The sequence below is a fragment of the Linepithema humile genome, chromosome 5, assembly GCF_040581485.1.
Source record: "Linepithema humile isolate Giens D197 chromosome 5, Lhum_UNIL_v1.0, whole genome shotgun sequence".
NCBI classification, from domain to species: domain Eukaryota; kingdom Metazoa; phylum Arthropoda; class Insecta; order Hymenoptera; family Formicidae; genus Linepithema; species Linepithema humile.
In genome coordinates this window covers 19,079,472-19,098,611 of record NC_090132.1, presented here as the reverse complement: position 1 = coordinate 19,098,611, position 19,140 = coordinate 19,079,472, and the positions used below count along the sequence as shown (strand labels likewise).

At 37.9% G+C, this 19,140-nt stretch overlaps 1 protein-coding gene across 1 annotated transcript in view; it reads right to left on the bottom strand.

Moving 5' to 3' along the window:
- Positions 1-841: 841 nt before the first annotated feature.
- LOC105674138 (homeobox protein aristaless) overlaps positions 842-19,140 on the bottom strand; it is a 114,014-nt gene continuing 95,715 nt past the window's right edge. The window contains exons 3-4 of the mRNA XM_012370270.2: positions 12,712-12,757; positions 842-4,093 (exon numbers count right to left, since the gene is read on the bottom strand). Coding sequence (XP_012225693.1) covers positions 3,512-4,093; positions 12,712-12,757 — 628 coding nt within the window. The 3' untranslated portion in view covers positions 842-3,511. The remainder of the gene's footprint in view (positions 4,094-12,711; positions 12,758-19,140) is intronic.

Below are 19,140 nucleotides of genomic sequence, written 5' to 3'. Positions count from 1 at the left end.
GTATCATTTATCGACGAAACAAAATACACACTTTGTTGCGATAAATACTATCTAGACAAGACAAAATGTTTTAAATCCACTGTCGCACGTCAGTCTTGATTGGCGAATCGATTTGTCGGCGATCGTTCGATTTATCGACTGATCGTTAGCGGGTCTTCTTGAAAGCATGCTTCGCTCGCGCGCTGTTACACGCCGGGATACATTACTAATTAGCTGACGCCCGTTAATGGCCCGGGACTCCATTAAACTGTAAAATATTTAAATAACTCGTTGGCCGGGCGTGTCCAGCCGCGAATTACTCGTCGTAAGTCAGTCTCGGGGGACTTCTCAAGAACGGCCCTTCGAGGGAGAAAGAGCACTTAATGTATGTGCGAGTTAATGGGATATTTTTCGGAAAGCTGACGAGCCTGTAAATTAATATCGCTATCCAACATGTATCTCCTCGCGGCGAAATGGCGGCATTGAAACAAGGATTAAACTCTGTATATAATTCTGAAATACTCAAATTTATCGTAGATACACAAAAATCATCTATGCTTGGTTATAACACAACACATATTCAATGCAGTTAATTTTAATTGCAAACGTTTTCTAGTATTGTTTAATGTACATTACACTTTATACTTGTTAATAATACAAATGACAAGTCATGTAGACTATTACAAAATCAACCACTATTCTTTTAACTAGAAATACTTAAAAAATTTTGTTAAAGAAAATTCAATACTAAATTTATCAATAGGTTTTATGAGTGGAAAAAACTTAATATTTTATAACAAAATTAAGCTTACTAAATTGTACTCTTTAATGGTGAGAGGATCGCTTCTAATAATAACGCATGTTCTTTATCATAGTCATTTATTCATTGCAAAGGAGAGATAAAGAGGTAATATTAAGATTAAGTACAATGCACATGGCTGAATCAGCTTGAGAAATAGGGGAGGTGGCTCGATGACATCATCTTTTCGGTCTCAATCTTGATTTTGATCGCTATACTTAAAAGATCTAATTTATTGTTTTTATATTTTTTTGTGTATTCTTCGCACATTGCTAGACTGGATTGTTACAATTACTGCTCTAATTGGTGATCTGCTAGAGATAGATTTTCGGCAAAAAGAATTGAAAGTAAGAACGTCATCGAGAAGAAGTAGCCGGGTTATTGATATGGCTACACGTACATGTCGTACGTTAGATAAACAGGACAGGTGATTGCAAGATCTCATTAAAAATGACACGCAGATCGTTAAAATTATTTACAGACGACTTACACGCTAAATATGCTTACGCAGTCGTAAAATCTATAGCAAATAGTATGCAATAATTCAATTGTAAAGTACATAGATTTATATATATAAATAGTATCTTTTCTCTTCGTTATGTATAACATATATATATAACGTGTCGTGTAAAAGTAAATAAAACTACACGCTCTTTCACTTTACGGGGTCATTGATCAACGACCAGCGACGTGTGAGGTTCTCAATCGCAACGGGAAGGATCGAAGACCTATTGCAAATCCTGTTTCGAAAGTCATCTTTTTCTTGATTCCAATTAATAGTCTCTAAAATTCCGACTTCCCGCCGTGACGTCGAATAACCTCTCAGTGGACGGACATTTTTCGATGATCTTTAGGTAAGGATCACTTTGGAATTGCGAGTGGTTGCCGTCGTTTTCGTTTCTCTAACGAATGATAGTTTACGTGGCCCTTGATTAATCTTGGCAGGTTCAAGCTATTTAAATTCTTCATGCTGTGCTTCTCGTTGCAGTTTTTACTTTTAATTTAATATTAAGTTAAAAAAAATAAAAAGATATATTTTGATAAATTTATGTAAGAAAATTTCCGCAGATATTTTTCAATATAATCAGATAATGCGAGTTGTGTTTATATATTCGCTAATTGTTGGCCTTAACGAAGTCCGTCTTATAGTTCGAAACTTGATCCTGCTAAAATTAAAATCCGTTTCACGCATATTTAACGATCAGCGTTGCGTTAGGCTAATATCTCACATGTTTCACGACAAATTTGGCCGAATAACTTACGAAACTTCTTGGAAAATTTTTTTTCACATCGAACAGTTAGTGCGCTTAATAATTCATCGTACAACATATATGATACTAGCCTTAATAAAAGCTGATTACCAACTACGCGGGCTAATTAGAAAATCTACCTTTCGATGCGTGTGAAACAGATTCAAACGATAAACGCACGAACGAATCTCTTGATTTGCGCGGTTCTATTAGTTCCCCTCGCACATGGAATACTGTAAATTACAGTATATGCAGTACGATGTGTGTACATGAGTAACGGTAATCTTACTGTTTCTTCCTTTCGTTCACGCTGCACGTGTTCTCCGTTATCTTTTGTTTCACGTTATGGATGTGATGTCGCGGATAATGACAAATAATAACCTGTGATGCTGGTACTTTATCTTGAAAAAATTAATTTTTCATCAAAGTTCTGCATGCGCCTCGAAGAGTTTTAGGGTTCCTTATTAAATTTAGAAATAGTTCTGATAAGTTGAGTTTAAAAATCGGTTGATGAAATGGCAATTTTTTAATTCGCGCGATAGAACCATTTCTAAATTTAACAGGAAACTTATATTTCTCGGGATGTGCATTCAGAACTTTATTAAAAAAAAATTTATTTTTTCAGAAATGAGGTAAAGAAATTTCAAAGAAGTAAAATATAAAGGTTAACGAAATTGCATTCTAATAAATATTTTCTTTATGAATAATTATCAAGAGAAGTATTAATTTTAAAGAAGATTTAAAGAAAAACCTATCTTTTCTTTTTCTTTGAAAAAAAAAAAGAAAAAAGTATGAATCGAAATAATCATCATAGATTAGAAATTTATGCACTTTGAAACAAAATATTAACCAGACAATAATAGATTGATTCCGATAGATATATAAAATATTAATTTTGATTTCTATTACATGAATAAAAATGTCGTTTAAATTACTTAATACTTTGAAAATTTCGTTGAACCGTCATTTTTTGCAGAATATTTTCACAGTATGGAAAATATATTAAAAGTATATTAAAATCATATCGTGAATTTAACGGTAGACTCTCTGATAGAAAAATGAAAATCCATCTTTCTCTATTCCATTTTTTGATACTAAAGATCTTTTCCGATTGACAAACACGTCCGATACATTTGATACATACAATTCATTACTTATCTAGCTTTTATTTGTCACGAAATTTCGATCGTACATTCTTCTAAGTTTATCGCGATTATCGATAACAGACCTATTAACAGCACTTCAATGACAGTTTTTTTGTTTGCATATTTTGTCCACATTGTGCGTTACATTAGGCAAATTCTGATTTAAATGTCTCTAAGAGCCACACATAATATTGAATTTACCCTCTTAACTTGCCGCTATTCTCCGTGGAGAACTCGTCCTGTTTTATAATCCATCGATCCAGAATCCCGAGTCGATCCAAGACAGATTCGCGCATAGCAGCTTCCGCATCCGGCGGCATTCGGTATTCGGCGGCGTTTCAACTTATGAGGTCGCCGTTCTTCGAACGCAGCATCTCCAGATGCAGCTCGTACTCGCGGGCCTTGAGTCTGAGGGAGGCGATGCTGTTGGTTCTTCTGTCGATGTCTGGCAGTCCCACGCTGCCCGTAGGCGAGCTCTGCGGCGACGTGGCCGTCGGTGGTGGCGGGGGCGGCGGCGCTACCGAGGGATGCGACAGAGTGATGTGGGCTGGCGTGGGCAGCGGGGGTGGCGAGTTGCGCACTAATTTGGGTCGTTGTGCTGCCGATATCGCTAGCAGGCTTTGGAAGGAAGCGGCGGACGTGTACGACAGGGGCATGCCGGGCGGCAGCAGCGGCGGCGGGGCTCGATGATAGGGATGTGCGGCGTAACTACCGGGGAGGACCGGGCCAGCGTGACCCAACGGCGGGTAGCGAAAGGCGTCGAAGGGCTTCCTGTGCGGAAAGTTGACCAGGTGGGCGAAGGGGTTCGGCAGGGTCGGCGCCACGACCGCCGACGGTGGTGGATACGGAGTGTAGGGATGCGCCTGGGGCCCGACCTTCTCCTGCTTGCGCCACTTGGCCCGCCGGTTCTGGAACCAGACCTGCAACACATGATAAACGAGCGGTCTGATTAGGCGCCGTGTCGTTCGTGGAAGGCACTTAGCGGACGCGACGATAACGGCGGGGCCCGGAAGGATTCCGAAAAGGAATCCTCCGCATTACGTAATCGTAGCGCAGACGGTACTTCGAAAAGCAACAGTGATATTAGTAATTAGTCGCGTATGCGAGGTACGATAGGACGCGTATTTCGTATTCTTTTATCACTAATCTTTTCTACAAAGCTCTTTTATTATGTATGTAAATATTTCTATAGATGTGAACATTGGACGTTTTTTTAATATCAAAAAATGCTTTTAATTTCTAATATATTTGGAAAAAATCAACTTTAGATTATTTTTAGATATTTGACGACAAGGAGTCAAGTAAAATTTAAGTTAAATATTTTTTATTATTTCAGTTACATTTTTTCATATTTTTTTCATATTTTATTACTTACAGCGTTTGAAACATATTTTTTAAGACTTTATTAATCTTGTAGAAAAGAAATTTAATATTATTTAATTATAATATTTAATCGTTTTTAATATTCAGATAAAATATTTTTAATTGTTTAGAATTTTTTTCTAAAATAAGTTTAATAATGTTTATGTTATATACTTAATATTCACAATGATATAACAAATTTCTATTGAATTTTATATTGATATAATGTTAGTTGTCATAGTTGTCATAGCGATAGAAATAAATTGATTGTGACACGTAAAAGTTTCAAGCACATCGTTCCTTCGATTCCGGGTCAGAAATATAACGGATAGGTACTTTCTTCCTTGGAAGTTGTTGACGATCCGCGAGAGTTTGAATTCCGGTTACAGTGACGCATTCTTTCCTTTTTCAGGAAGGTAGAGAGCAGCGTATCATTACCGTTGATGCTTTAAGGGAACCAAACACTGCTGCGAGGCAGAGATCTCTACTCGTTCGCGTCTTTTCTTTTACCTCCCTTTCCCACTGTTTCCTCTCTCGTGCACGTCTGTCTCTCTACCTGAATTTTACGTTTCTTCTCGAAAATTAACAAAATATCGGTTGTCGTAAAACCGTTAGGTTAGCGATCCCTTGGCCCACTTTTCGTTTCTGGCAACTCGAAATACTCAGAATCGGTATCGCTGCATATAAAGATGAGCTCGCGATGCATATATTTTTATAAATAAGGCATTAAGAATAATATGAACAATATTAATAATACTATATTAATTATTTTAGTTATCTACAGAATTGTAAAAATAATAATTGATATTTTATTTTATAATTCTCTACATTGCTAACAATATAAAAAATGTAATAATATTACTACTTTGCTTTTTTTGATCATGACCGAAAACATGAAATCTAACAGAATTGAATTTTGATACTCGTTTAAATAGAAATTGAATAACGATGTCGAACAATCGTTCGTGATGCGCGTCCACCGGGTTTCAGCGCATTCCATTCCATTCCATCGCGAGGCTTCCCCGAAGAGACCCGAGCTCTAATCAGTTCAACGGAAGTCCGCGCCTCCTCGCTCCTTCGTCAGCTCGTGTCCTTCTTCTCTTTTCCCTTTTTCTATCGTTTCTTCAATATGCTGCCTCCGCCTTACTATCTCCGGTTGTTGGATCGATTTTATGCCGTGTGCAACCCGACCGAACGCAAATAATCGTATCGCCGATTTCGTTTTAATATCAGGTCGCGGGAGAGACAGAGAGACATGTCTCGTGACAGGTTGCAATGACGAACGGTTTAGGACAACAACAATTCAACTTATCCAATCTTTCCGCGCGCGAGCACCTGCCGCAATTCCGTCAGAGGCCGGAATTTTTATATTATCGTGTTTCCGCGGCAGAAGACGGGCTGTGAATTCCGGGTGCGGCTTGTTACGTCGATTGTTCGAGTAGAACTTTTCGAGAAGCGGCCATCTATCTTAAAAGCTATCCAGGGTCTTTTATCGTTTCCGGTAAGAGAGATATTTTATGTTACCGCTTGAGGTAGGCGACTCTCCAGATACTTTCAACGAGAAATCTCGTTAAGAAATCGTGCAAACGGTCTCTTTATCTTCTGCAAAGTTTTCTCGCTCGCTACCTTTTTAGCGATTCATGGCTCAAGTTTGAATTCATCATATTTAATGCATAAATTTTATACTACTCGATACATATTTTTTGACACATTGTCCATGGCTGGTAGAATATTATTATCTTTATGTTGTAAAATATTATATATTAACATTTCTATATATTTACGTATTCTATTTTTAATCGTCTTCGTTTCTTGATAAATTATTTTTTGTAATAACATTAATCGTTCTTGCGAGGTCTGCCTCCGCGCGTCAACATAAGATATGTAATAACATAAAATAATTATTAGATCAATCTTTCATGATTTTTACAAATTATATTTTACAAAGCAGAAGAATCAAATGACGCGTCACGTAGAAAGAACGTGGGTGATACTGAAAAATGATGTCCTTGCTCTTCATCATCTATTAGGTCGCGTAATAGACGAGGCCATACATGGCTCTCTTGTTTTTCCCATGTCGAGAAGAGGTTCGCCTTGTTTTCCGTCGGCGTGCGCGATTCCCGCCGCCGAATAGGACGACTATGTGTTCCACATTGCCGGCTCCAGCTCTCTCGGCAGCATCACGGGTTTGGGAATCAAAAGTACCGCTGGAAGATGTAGACACTCCCAATACGGTTCGTCACGGTGCAGCTTCGTCATCGCACGGACGAGGATAGCCGTATGCTCCGATGACTCTGCGATTTGATGATCGGCCTCGATTATCGGTTCAGCGGCGGGACGGCGGCTGCGAGCGCATCCCGTGAGATCCGTGAATCCTATCATGGTAGCTCGCTGTCGAGAAAATGATTTCGATCGGTTTGCTCGATCTGAGATTCCTTCTGATCTGATATTCAGATCTGAGATTCGCTTGCGCGATCGCTTTTCGTGAATGTATTACAGATGCTCTTCAAGAGACAGCGTTAATAACGTCAGCAATTTTAAGTACGGTGGTTTATATAGATTTCAAATATTATTTTCTTCCGCGTGAATTTTATCGAGTTTTACATTTATTTGTCATTTTCTCTCTTCGTCTAATATAAAATCTAATATATTATACGTATTATTTTTATTTTTTGATATAATTAGAATCAATTATATTATACGTATAGCTAATAGATTCGACGTTTCGAGAACTGGACATCGCGTTCCCAACAATATCATTTAAATTAATTATTCTGTCAAGAGTAGCAAGTCTACGGCAGGCTTAAGCGCGAGATTTACGATTGCGCAATAATCGATTACACCCTTGATTCTTATATCTCGATTTTTCGTCGTTCGAGGAGGAGGCATCCAAGCCGAACGTGTGCGTTCCGCATGTGCCGTTCGTCCGCCTCGGAATCTCGCCTAGACATACGGGAGATTAGAGATCCCTGGCATCGTTAGGGTAGAGTGAGGGAAGGGGGGTCTCGGGTGCCAGGACCCCCCACAGCGAGCAGGATTGCCCCCAGCAGGGCGCTAAACATCTCCGACTCTCGGCTTTTAAAACAAAACGCAACCACGTCGCCGCCGGAACCTAGTCGTTTCGTGCTTAATCGTGCCGCATTAATTACACGAACGCCGAGTATGTTCGTTTATTCTGCTTCAACCTTTCCCCTCTTTCTCTCTCAAGCCGGCGAAGAAGATTCCCCCGCGCGTTCGACACACCGTGTGTGAATACTTCCTCGAACGAGTCGTTCTTTAAACTTTCAGGCTTGGTGATTATAATCGAAAATTTGATATAAGAAGGCTATATAAATGGTAAAAGTAAAATCGCAGGTTGAAATATTTGGATAACATTTCATTTGAAATACTTTTTAATTCTGCTGAACGTAAAAAACGTTTTGCAACCTTGACGATTAAAATTCATCGCAATATACGTAAAACAGTCAATCGTTTCCGTCATCGTTTGATTCCCCGCGGAGTTGATCGTAATATTAGAATTTCCTGCAAACCAACTGGCAAATAAAAGTTATCTGTCAATGTGAAAAGTTGACTATTATCAACATATTACACGTCAATTTCTGTATTTCCGCGAGTTTACGATAACGTATACGATATTCGAGAATGTGGACCACATTGCGAAAGTAATCGATAAGAATTTCCGCTTAAATACGTGGAGAATTGTCAGAAAGTATCAAAGTTGCTTATTTCGGCATACAAAAGTTCGTGTTCCGAAGTGAAAGATTGCGAGAGAGTAATTGTGCGAAGGATTTATGCCAAAACCACGATTACGTTCTCGTAATCGCGGTCGCATCGGTCGCGTGTATGTATGTATGCGTGTACGTGAAATGTGAAAGAACTTAGATATGACCTCGGACCGAGGATTGAGGGTACACGTTGCGGTCGTCGGTTGTTGCGGCTAGACAGCGACGAATTCCGATTTTCCTGACACGTCGGATGCTGCGGTATGCAGCTGTGAACACCGAGTGAGCTAGACCTTAAGTTTCATTCTTTTCAATTGCGCTTCTATCAAATTTAATTAACTATAAAATCGAATTGTAGAACTATGTGTGTTAGAAATGCAGCTAAAGTTCTCTCAGTGATTTATGAGTTTCCGTGAAATGACAGCCAGCTTTACATAAATACTTTTGTCGGTCACTTAATTCGCCGTGAAATCGATTCAAGGAAAAGTACATTTCGCGTGTACGTTTTGAAAGACAGATGTCGAATGAAAAGTGATATTTTTATCTGCAATTTCAGTTTTGTTGGCGCAAGAATTTTCTCATGTGGAACAGAAGTTCTCGCGACTTGTCGATTATCTCGTCACACTCGGCAAGATCGTAAAAATAATTAATCGTCGGCGCTGCAACAACCGATAATCACTTTGCCTAATAGCAATCTGTTATTCATGCGAGCGACGGGTTTCGTCGGCAAACGAGCTTGCGAGACGGAACGTTCATTATTCATTGAGCAGTGCAAAAAAACTCGTACATTCGATTAATAGGCAAGAGAGAATTTGTTTGCTCGAGAGTTAGCGTTTCTTAGATGACGTCGCGAAAATATTTCACAAACAAGCGTTTAACTTTTAGTCAGCGGCGAAGCAAAATATTTTTCATGCTCGCATCAAAAAGTTTGGTTGAAGATTAGTAGAACATTTGCATCGAACATTAGTATTTAAAAAATTGATTTAAATTAGTATAAAATACAATAGTGTCAAAGCATACATTCATATAAATCTTTTCTTAAGGAGCGACGAGATGTAATGTTTCTATTTTTAGCAAATCCGCAAACGCGATTAGATTAGTGGTGATCCACAATTATCCGGTTATTTTAATCTAATTTATCTTTAGATATAAAAAATGTGCGTCGAGTTTTTATAATTTTCCTTTTATATATTCCAACATTTTCCGCTCCATTTTTAAATTCACTTTTATTATTTATGAAGATTTTATTCACTGTTGTATATACGTATATCGTTTAGTCACTAAATGCGCAATAAATATAAGTCGCAGTCTTTAACGTCTGTGCGCAAAGAAGGTACTTTATTCTCAAACGATACCGCGTGTTTCATGAATTATTAATGATCACCGATGATGGGTCGTGTATCCTAATTTTTGCGCGTTGATGCACGGGCATAGTTTTGGCGTCGAAAAAATCGCACCTCATTCTGCATGACGATGTATTTGTCATGCATATTAATGACGGCTGATGGACAAGCGGCGACCGAATTGCCCGACAACCTAATTTTCGCGCGTTAAGACGAGCGGACAGAAATTTGTAGCGTTCACTTAAACTCGTTCCTTCAACCGCTTATAAATGAGTTCATATCTGTCAATAGATTCTTTGATAAATGGTTAATTACTCCCCTTAATAAAAATACAACAAAAATTTGTCATAAAATAATTTAATATTGAAAACTGAAATGTAAATAGATAAAATTTTATTTTTTTAGCAAATTTGTAATTGAATTAATTTTAATAAATATTTAAATTTAAAACATAAACAGCAAGGTATTTAACATTAAAAAAATTAAGGAACACATAGTTTTATTCAACATATCTTAGAAGCTATCAAAGATTCACTCTCGGTTGTAATATTTCTTGAATGACAGTTGCATGCTAAAGGGTTAAAGACACCGCGATTGAATAACTGCGCCTAATTCCTCGAAACGTTTTCGTAAATCAACACGCATAATCTCGGTCCGGCACGGCAATTGACACCTATTACGATTGAAAAAGCTTCGCGGGGCCGGCCATTTCGCCACAACGAGCGAGAAGAACGGTATAAGGTCTCTTTACACAGGTTGAAAGATTCTTGAAAATTATTAACGCCATCGCGAGGAAATACGGCAGACGTTTCATTCCTTAGAGTGAAACAGTGGTTCTCATCGCGTGCACGTCGTCGCGGATAATTCCCGTCCAATCAGTAAATCGTCGATTTGCGATGGACGGTGACGGATTTGCAAGTATAATGAAAAGTACCGGGTTAAAACGTTAAAGCGTCGTACGTTCGCGGTACAAGGAAAATAATAAGAAGATCACGTAAGGGCGCGCGAGTATGCGTGCCGCGAGCGCGTAAGGGATGGAGAGTGGAAGGTCGGAGCGAGAGGAAAGTACATGAGGGCCAACCGGGGAAAAGAAAAAGAGTAAGTAAGTACCGAGAATAAATTAAACTAATTGAGCAAATTAGCCAGCTGTTCACGCAAGTATGGCATACGGACACGCTCTCCACGGCCGGTAAGAAGCCATCGTCGTCACGCAGAAGATGTGTACTCGCGCGCCCTTCCGAGGAAGCGAACGTTTGTATACGCGGAAATTAGGAAAATTAGACGCATAAATGACATTGAAGTAAAGAAAAAGTGATATTAGATTATGAGTCTAACAGGAATCTTTTTATCTTAATTTTACATTCAGTATTTTATGTCTTGAGTCAGCATTTTTTATTAAATTAGAGTTTAAAAGTCTTGGATAATATGTTTTCGGAAATCGACTTTCTACGTATAATCTTGGCGTAAAAAATTTTCCAGATATTTTTGGATATAATAAGTTATCATCATATATGATATGTTAATTAAGAGGAAATTTGTGAAATATTAATTAAAATATTATACATTAATATATTTTTAGTTATTTTGTAATACACTCATTATGAAAAATTTAAACTTACAAAACTGTATAGATTTGTTTACATCAGAAATCTTAATTGCGTTCTGTTTATTGCAATATTTTATTTTTTTATAGCAGAGTTCTCGTATAGTTATAATGGCAGGTATGCAAAAAATGAAATATTGTAATAAATGCTTCGATCATCGAATGATGGCAATAATCAGGTGTAATAAAAACTAATGGAAACTGAGTATTAATCTAACCCGATTAATATTCAAATATTCAAATATATTCAGATTACGTGATGTGAAAAAACAATCTCCTGCATTTATTGTCAATAAGGAGATCTACAATATTATCTTGATAGTTTATTTCGCTAATGTAATGCGCTATAATTGTTACTACTGAACTTTTTTTTCTAGAAATCCACATAAATATTAATAATGAAGGATTATACTTAACCAGACACTTTGAAATTGATAATTACTGACGTCAATGTTTAGAATTAATGTCGATAATAATCACAATAGCAGTAATCAACGATGCTTAATCATGTCACAGCCATAAATAATTCGTTGTTTTCATTCATATGATCATCGTTTTATCATCAATATTCTTTTACAATTCTAACAGACAACTTTTTTCATTATCTCATATTTTATAACGACAATAAACAGTAATAATTTATACTAGATTCAAATGGATGAATGGATGATTCTAATGGTTCTAATGGATGATTATTTCTAATAATTTTTTAATATCAACGAGTGTTTTGAAAAAAGAGTTGAGCGAATAATTAAAAGACTCGTGATTGGCAATTTCTACGTTGCACGAAGGGTATCGCGTTTCGCTGTACTTTTTCGCATACGGGTGGGTAAATTACAGGTGGGAATATACGTGACCGCGCGGAGAACTTAAGTAATTCTTAAGTAATTCTTTGCGCGCGCTCGCGGGGCTTAAAACTATTATCCAAACGAAATGTCAGAGGATACGGAATAACGTTGTTACGTAAGAGACGCGCGATCGTGCATTATTTTCACCTTCGCGCCAAAGAAGACGCCTAACCACATTATTACCGCCAATTATTATTTCATTTTTCCAACCAAAGCTTGACGCATACCTGCTTATTATTAAAGCGATTTCTAAGTTACGCCATAATGTGCCAATATATATATAATTAGACGTAACTAATCAATTTTAGTCTGACACGCATATATCATTTTTATCTAAACAGCGATTCTTATTTATTTGAAAAGCACGATTTAACAAATTCCAATATTTTTTAAGTTTGTAATAAACTTGTAATTTAATCTAACAATAAGTTTCATTTTCAGATTTTGCTTTTAATTACTTTCAAGATTCCATAAGACAAATTTTTTAATTTTGTATTAGAAAAAAATTAATTAAAGTCCATTAAACACATTAAAGAATGTAATAGACTTCACAGTGCATTTAACAGTTGTATCTTTAACGTGCACATGTAGAGTAAATTTATTTATGCCGCTATTTACTATTCCGCTTTACGCAAAACAAAGTTAAGAGATTCCACTGACCTGTATCCGTGCCTCCGTCAGGCCGATCTTCAGGGCGAGCTCCTCCCTAAAAACAAAAAGAAAGGCATTCATTAACACGAGAAAAAGGAACCAAGGCCGCGCGTAGCCGCAGGCCTATTTGCGCGTGCGAGTTATCCGATTCTGCTATTGCGATAAGCTCGAGTTAACGGAGAAGCGGAGTATCGTGTGAGCTTCAATGCTCAAGAGTCTCAAGTACTATTCAAAGATATTAGAGGCTTACAGATGTAAAATCAATTTAACATCAGTGAAAAAAACTTATTTTTTTAAAAAAATTATTGTGAAGTCACATTTAATTAATGGTTTTAATTACTTCACACATTTAAATTTATTAGATAGCTTATTAGATAACTTATTAGATATACATGTAACGTTAGGAAACATTTATTCATATTATTCTTATCAGATGGATAAAATCTTTGTTATTAGCTTCTCTTAAAATAGTTTTACATATTATACGTATGAGTAAAACTACTTTTAATCGCGCATTTTTATGTATAAATTTGCTATTATTTCTCATTTGTATGTAATTCTGGTTATTTTATTTTGTTGTTGCAATTAATTCTACTAATTCTGCTTTATTAACTTTATAATTTTAAATTGATAGCAAGATTATAAGTTGATAGTTGAATTCTGTTGCTTGACACTACATCGCTATTACGTATGCTGTAGGAAGACTAAATATAGATAAACTTCATAGTATTAATGAGTGGCACTTCCTTTTCTCTCTCTCTCTCTCTCTCTCTCTCTCTCTCTCTCTCTCTCTCTTTTTCTTGCCTTACGTAATCAGATGCATATCTAAACGTTTAGGCAGTCAATGGAGCAAGTGCATGTACTTAATTGCAACTACAATTATTATCTCCCTTTAGTAGACAATTTATTACGCAGGAACGCGATGTAATTTAGTGAAAAAATCGTTTAGTTGTCTTTTAATAGCGTTGAGGAATAGCGGTTACGATGTGACCTCGTATCACATCCGTGAGAAAATCGCAGAAACCGTTCCGCGAAATAGCCAGCCTGCCTCGTAAAAACGCGCGCGTTCATTACCTTAATTAGTTTTGCATCCGAAGCAGATTAGCCGACATAACGACGTACGATAGGGATTAATTGCATTATGTACCTCACGGCATCATGCGTGATTTTCTATTCGATTGCTACTTGCACGAGCCGTCATGACGAGAGCTATTAATATCTATTACGAGATGATCAGAATCCGCGCCATCATAGTTCCAGCGAGCAGATAGAATCTCGTTTTATATAGGTGACTGTGCTCTCGAACGGCATATTACGAATACGATTATCCGTAACTAATTGACCGGTCTAGCGCGGCGTAATGGCAAATAATTATTAGCTCGTGATATTTTACATAACGTCGATCGTGTCATACGCGATACCGTCGTTTCTTTTCCGCTCGATCGAGTTTCGCATCCTTCACCCGCGGGCACATATAACACGAAGTTTGCGCGTACTACGTGACATTTTTTTGCAAGCGTATACGCCTTTTCTCGTGTCGAGTGTCTCCCCCCCCCCTCCCTCCCACTCACACCGTCCAGAAATCTGAACCACAGATGCTGGAGGCTACTGAGACTGGAGGCTGATTAAGAAAGATGTAGAATGTTTCAATGTGTCGAGAAATTAATTTATAAGTATAGCTCAACCTGTAATCCGATATCCCGCGATAATTTAAACTACTTATCGTGTACGCAAGTATACATTAAGAATTAAGAAGTGTCATATTTTATCGCGCTATGCATGCGAGAATACTTGGAAGTGATATAAGTTTTTTACTTTTGTTGCAAAAAAGGTACGTGTGTCTATGTTACGCATTGTAATTGTAATAAATTTCTTAAAAGCGTAAATTATAAAGACAGTATTACAACTGTTTACAACGAAAAAGAGGAAATTAATAGTCATCGACTTTAACATCATTAAACTTGTCTCAGTTGATTTACATCAATAAATCAATTCCTCGTAGGATGTTTTCAGTAAAGATAATAACGTATAAGTCGCAGTTAGCATGATTTCACCGGAAATTATGTGAACATAAATTTTTTTTAAAGAACGAGGTAAACCGGAGGTGCAGAGGAATCATTACGAGGTGAAACGCAGGCGTGATTCATGACGGGTGTCGATAGCGCATTTCGCACGTCAAAATAATTTGTTTATTTGTTCCGGAAATGTTCGCGATTTTCGACAATACTGGCGGCAATCATGCAATCGGCGTGTATCCGGCGGCGAACGGAAAAAAGGAAAAAAGAATTACAAATCGGGCAGCGAGACACCCCGCCGGGCTTCTCTCATCTCGCAGGCAAATTGCCCAGATGTTCCACGAAATCGCGAGGAAATCTCGGTGATTATGGCGCGCACAGGAGTTCCTGCGTTTGATCGTTCGGATTTCGTGTTTAGGTTCAGTCTTTTTCAGACGGTAGCTTCCGAAATTACAGGGATTTCGGGGCGAATTCAAAAATTGATCGCGGTCCATTCGTTCGGTTCGTTTATTTAATCATCTTTCGCTCGTCTGATCACATTACATCCCGTCTGGAACAAATCTTTTAATCATATTTACAATCTAATTTATATTGTAATTATAATGCATGATATCAATCGCATGACATTTATATGTGCTTGACACATAAAGTTGCTTCCTTTTAATAATTTTCGTAGTTACAAAATTTTTTATATATAAATCTTATATAAAAATTTTAAAAACTTTTATTAGAATATATATAGACATTTTATATATATATAAAATCATATATAAATAATAACTGGAGGAAAATAATATTATACTAGGGAAAATAAAAAAAGTAACGGGACTTTGATTCTCCCAAATCAATTGAAAATGTCTTTTTACTTTTTGATTTTCTCTCGTATTATAAATTTTACTTTCTTACAGTTCTAATCCGAGGTACTCTATTAGTCAAACTGAGCTTGAAAGTTTATCCGGTGAGTGCAGTCGTTATCAAAATAATCGAGTGTTTAGCCATTGATTAATCGTCCAAAAGGATTTTCATCGTATACCGCGTATTGGTCAGTAATTGCAAACCGTATTCACGTCGTCAAATCATTTTGACGGCCCACACTCCGGCTTATTGGAGGAAACGTAACTAGAAGACGCACGTTCGTATATAGCCGCGGTACTCTCTGATTACCCGTTGTCGTGCGCTAATGACTACTCTGGTGAACATAGTTGCAGACGGTAATTCGTACCTGCTACCAGGCGGCTCGGCTTCGTTTTCAATGAAACGCCGAGTATGAAAGCGCGCACCTATCAGCTGCTTCTCACGAAAAACAGACTTGCGCTGCGAACGATAATATTACGTCGATAATATCTAATTTTTTTTTGTTTGTCGTTTCTATGATTCACGTATGAACCGTTGAGCGAAACGGAAGTGTCAAAACAGTTATAATCGATATTATCAAACTTTCTATCTGGCTACTTTAATTAACGTAAGATTCGATAATTTTTCTCGTAGAGCCATAAAAAAACTTGTACAAAAATAGATTTTACGTATATATTAGGCAGTTTCATAAATTTTCATTGTGTTTCTTTGTGATTTGCGTGACGAGGAAAGTAGTTTAGACTGCTGTTCTACCTAACGACTCAAATGTTTTATCTATCTCGTAATCTTTGCGTCACTTCTAGCCACTCGAGTACGATATAATCTTTATAGATATGTGCATTACACGCACGGGTGCGTGAGCGCGAACGAAACGCACACCGTCGAAGAAACGGACGAAGCACAGGCACCTTGGGGCCTGCGAGTAATAATAATTTAGCCTTTCCCTTTTTCTCCAGGCGCGCTCGCCGGCGTCCTTCTGGATTTAATAAGATCACGAAATTTCGCGGTTAGACGGGCGTCCCTAATTACACCCGCCGTTCACCGAGACTCTCGGTTACCCTCGATTCGCGTATCGTTATTATTACGTGTCCCTCTCCTAACTCCCTCGTCCACAATGTGTCCTTGCCATGGGAAATGCGCGAGCATTCGGAAAAATCGCGAGTCGCTTCTGACGGGCACGTACGCAGAGATTAGTCGCGCATTCGCGAGTTAATGGGAAATATGAGACTATGATGAAAACCTCATGCAACTTCGCTCAGATCAGTGAAATCTCTATTATGTGCAATATATATGGACTGTCCTAGTATTTCCATTAATGGAAAATGCACTTGACGTTAAGAATAAGAGATTTTATATTTATGTTTTCAATCGCTTATAAAACTCAAAGCTATTGGTGTTTCAATATTTTTCACAAGATTGATCACAACTTCATATTTGTTCAGAGATTGAAAAATCAAAGAAAATACAATAAATGGTTTAAATTACTATCAGTTATTATTATTAATTATTTTTATAATATAATGCATGCTTTAAAAATAATGTTATGAAAGAAAGAATTTATTTATGTATTACTATGACACAATATGTTGTTTCCGATAGAAAAGGCATTCATATCACGTTATGGAACACACTTGATCGGTAATTAACATGGACACTACGTTCACACGCGTTGCAAAATAGAACGTGACTAATCGCCGATTAATTGCATCAACATGATAATTACAGATCACTTTAGAATCCGGTTATCCGGTTCCGCGGCGTGTGTTACGCGAGTTTCTCGAACTGGGCTAGAGACCAGTTTTCACAGATTTGGCGAATAAATTGCTTCGTACATATAATCCGCAATAAAATATATTCTTAGAATCGATTGCCGTCGTTGAAAGGAAGTCCTTCCTGTCTTATTCCATGCAACGTTGCGAAGTCATAGCAATTCGAACTGCGAGGCGCGAATGGATTTGCCGTTTCGCAACCGCACGGTAGTGTAGCGCGAACCCATGGCCGGCATCAAAAGAGGCCGCTAAGTGGATTAAAGGCGAGTTTCTTCGTCATCTTCTTCGCCTAGCTCTGTTTCTCTCTCTCTCTCTCTCTTTCTCTGTCTACCTTCTCTTCCTTTGCTACTCCCGCCGCGGCATCCCTACCGTTCTTATTTGCTCCTGCCTCGGCGCGAAGTCCTTCGCTGCAACCGCGCTTCGTCAGAAGTCAACCCCCCCCCCGGCCCCCGCGCCCCCGGCCCCCGCCCCGCGCGCGGACGAAGGAAGATAATTTACTTAACTTACATTTAATCGTGTTTGCGCGCTTATTTATTCGCGTCGTTTGCGTCAACAATATTTGGATTTAATGCGCTTGGGATTTAATTTAAAAACGAAATGGTAGTGATTAATCACGGCATTTTGACTTGCAATCGGATTTAGTGTGTAAAGGTTAATTACTTTTCTCTTGTGGAAAATATATTTGTGCTATTTTTTTATTTCTAAGTAAAGTTATATCAAATTAATATCATTGCTATAACTCGGATAGCGATATATATGCGATCTTGTTACACTAAATTTATTCATCACTGCGCAACGTTTTGCTTTTACTCGATTCAGAATCGATTTCTTCTTCTCGTTCGATTTGTATGCTGCAATCTTATGCATGTGCATCTCAAATACGCACATTGCAAAAGTGATTATGTTATCATTAAGCGCAAATCGAATCAAGCTGAAGAAAAAGACGGACGAGCTAGAAAAAGAGTGAGCGAGTGAAAGAAGAGAGACAAAGAATGCGCGCGGGCACGAGTGCGACATCGCTGGTGTGAGCAAGAGGCTTGGCGCGCGGGTAATTCGTGTAATTGCCGCACAATTACATTATCTAATTAACCCCGGAGGTCGAAACAGCCGCCAGTCGCCGCAGCACGGCGGCCGTGATTGTCCTGCTCGTGGCGCAATTGCAATTATTATTGTTTAACGCGCGGCACGAAATCGCTGGATCTGCAGAAACGCGCAGAATTCACAGAAACTTTTTCTCGCATAAAATTAACAAGAAGAAGAAAACCACAATTTTTTATCCTATTGTTTGAAAAAAATATTTTAATATTAAAAGATTTTTTAGTTGGTAAAAAAATCAAGTATTGAAAGATCGAAATAATTTTTAGATGTCCACAATTTTCTTTAATTATTATTAATAATTGCTTAAAACTCATCGTCTGCGCGATCAGTCGATTCGTAGAAATAGATACCGAGTCAACGAGAAAAAAGGGCCGCAGCATTCTTTTTCTCTTCTTCCTTTTTTTCTTTTTATTAATTCTCATTATCTACCGACCACGCCGCGCGATCGTTTCCCGTGATAGACGATCGGCCCGCGGGCCTTGTACGCGTTTTTTTCCGTGCCCGGTTCGGAATTTTACCTTTACCTTCTCTCTGAAATAATGGCGAGTCACCGGTATTATTTTTCTGTCATTAAGTTATTAATACGACGCAATTGTCTTGCTATAATATACCCGGAACAGTCCGAGTCACGGAATTAGTCGCCTCGGGGCGATAAGATGTTCTTCTGTAGTTTAACTTTTACACATAAAGATGTTTTCTGG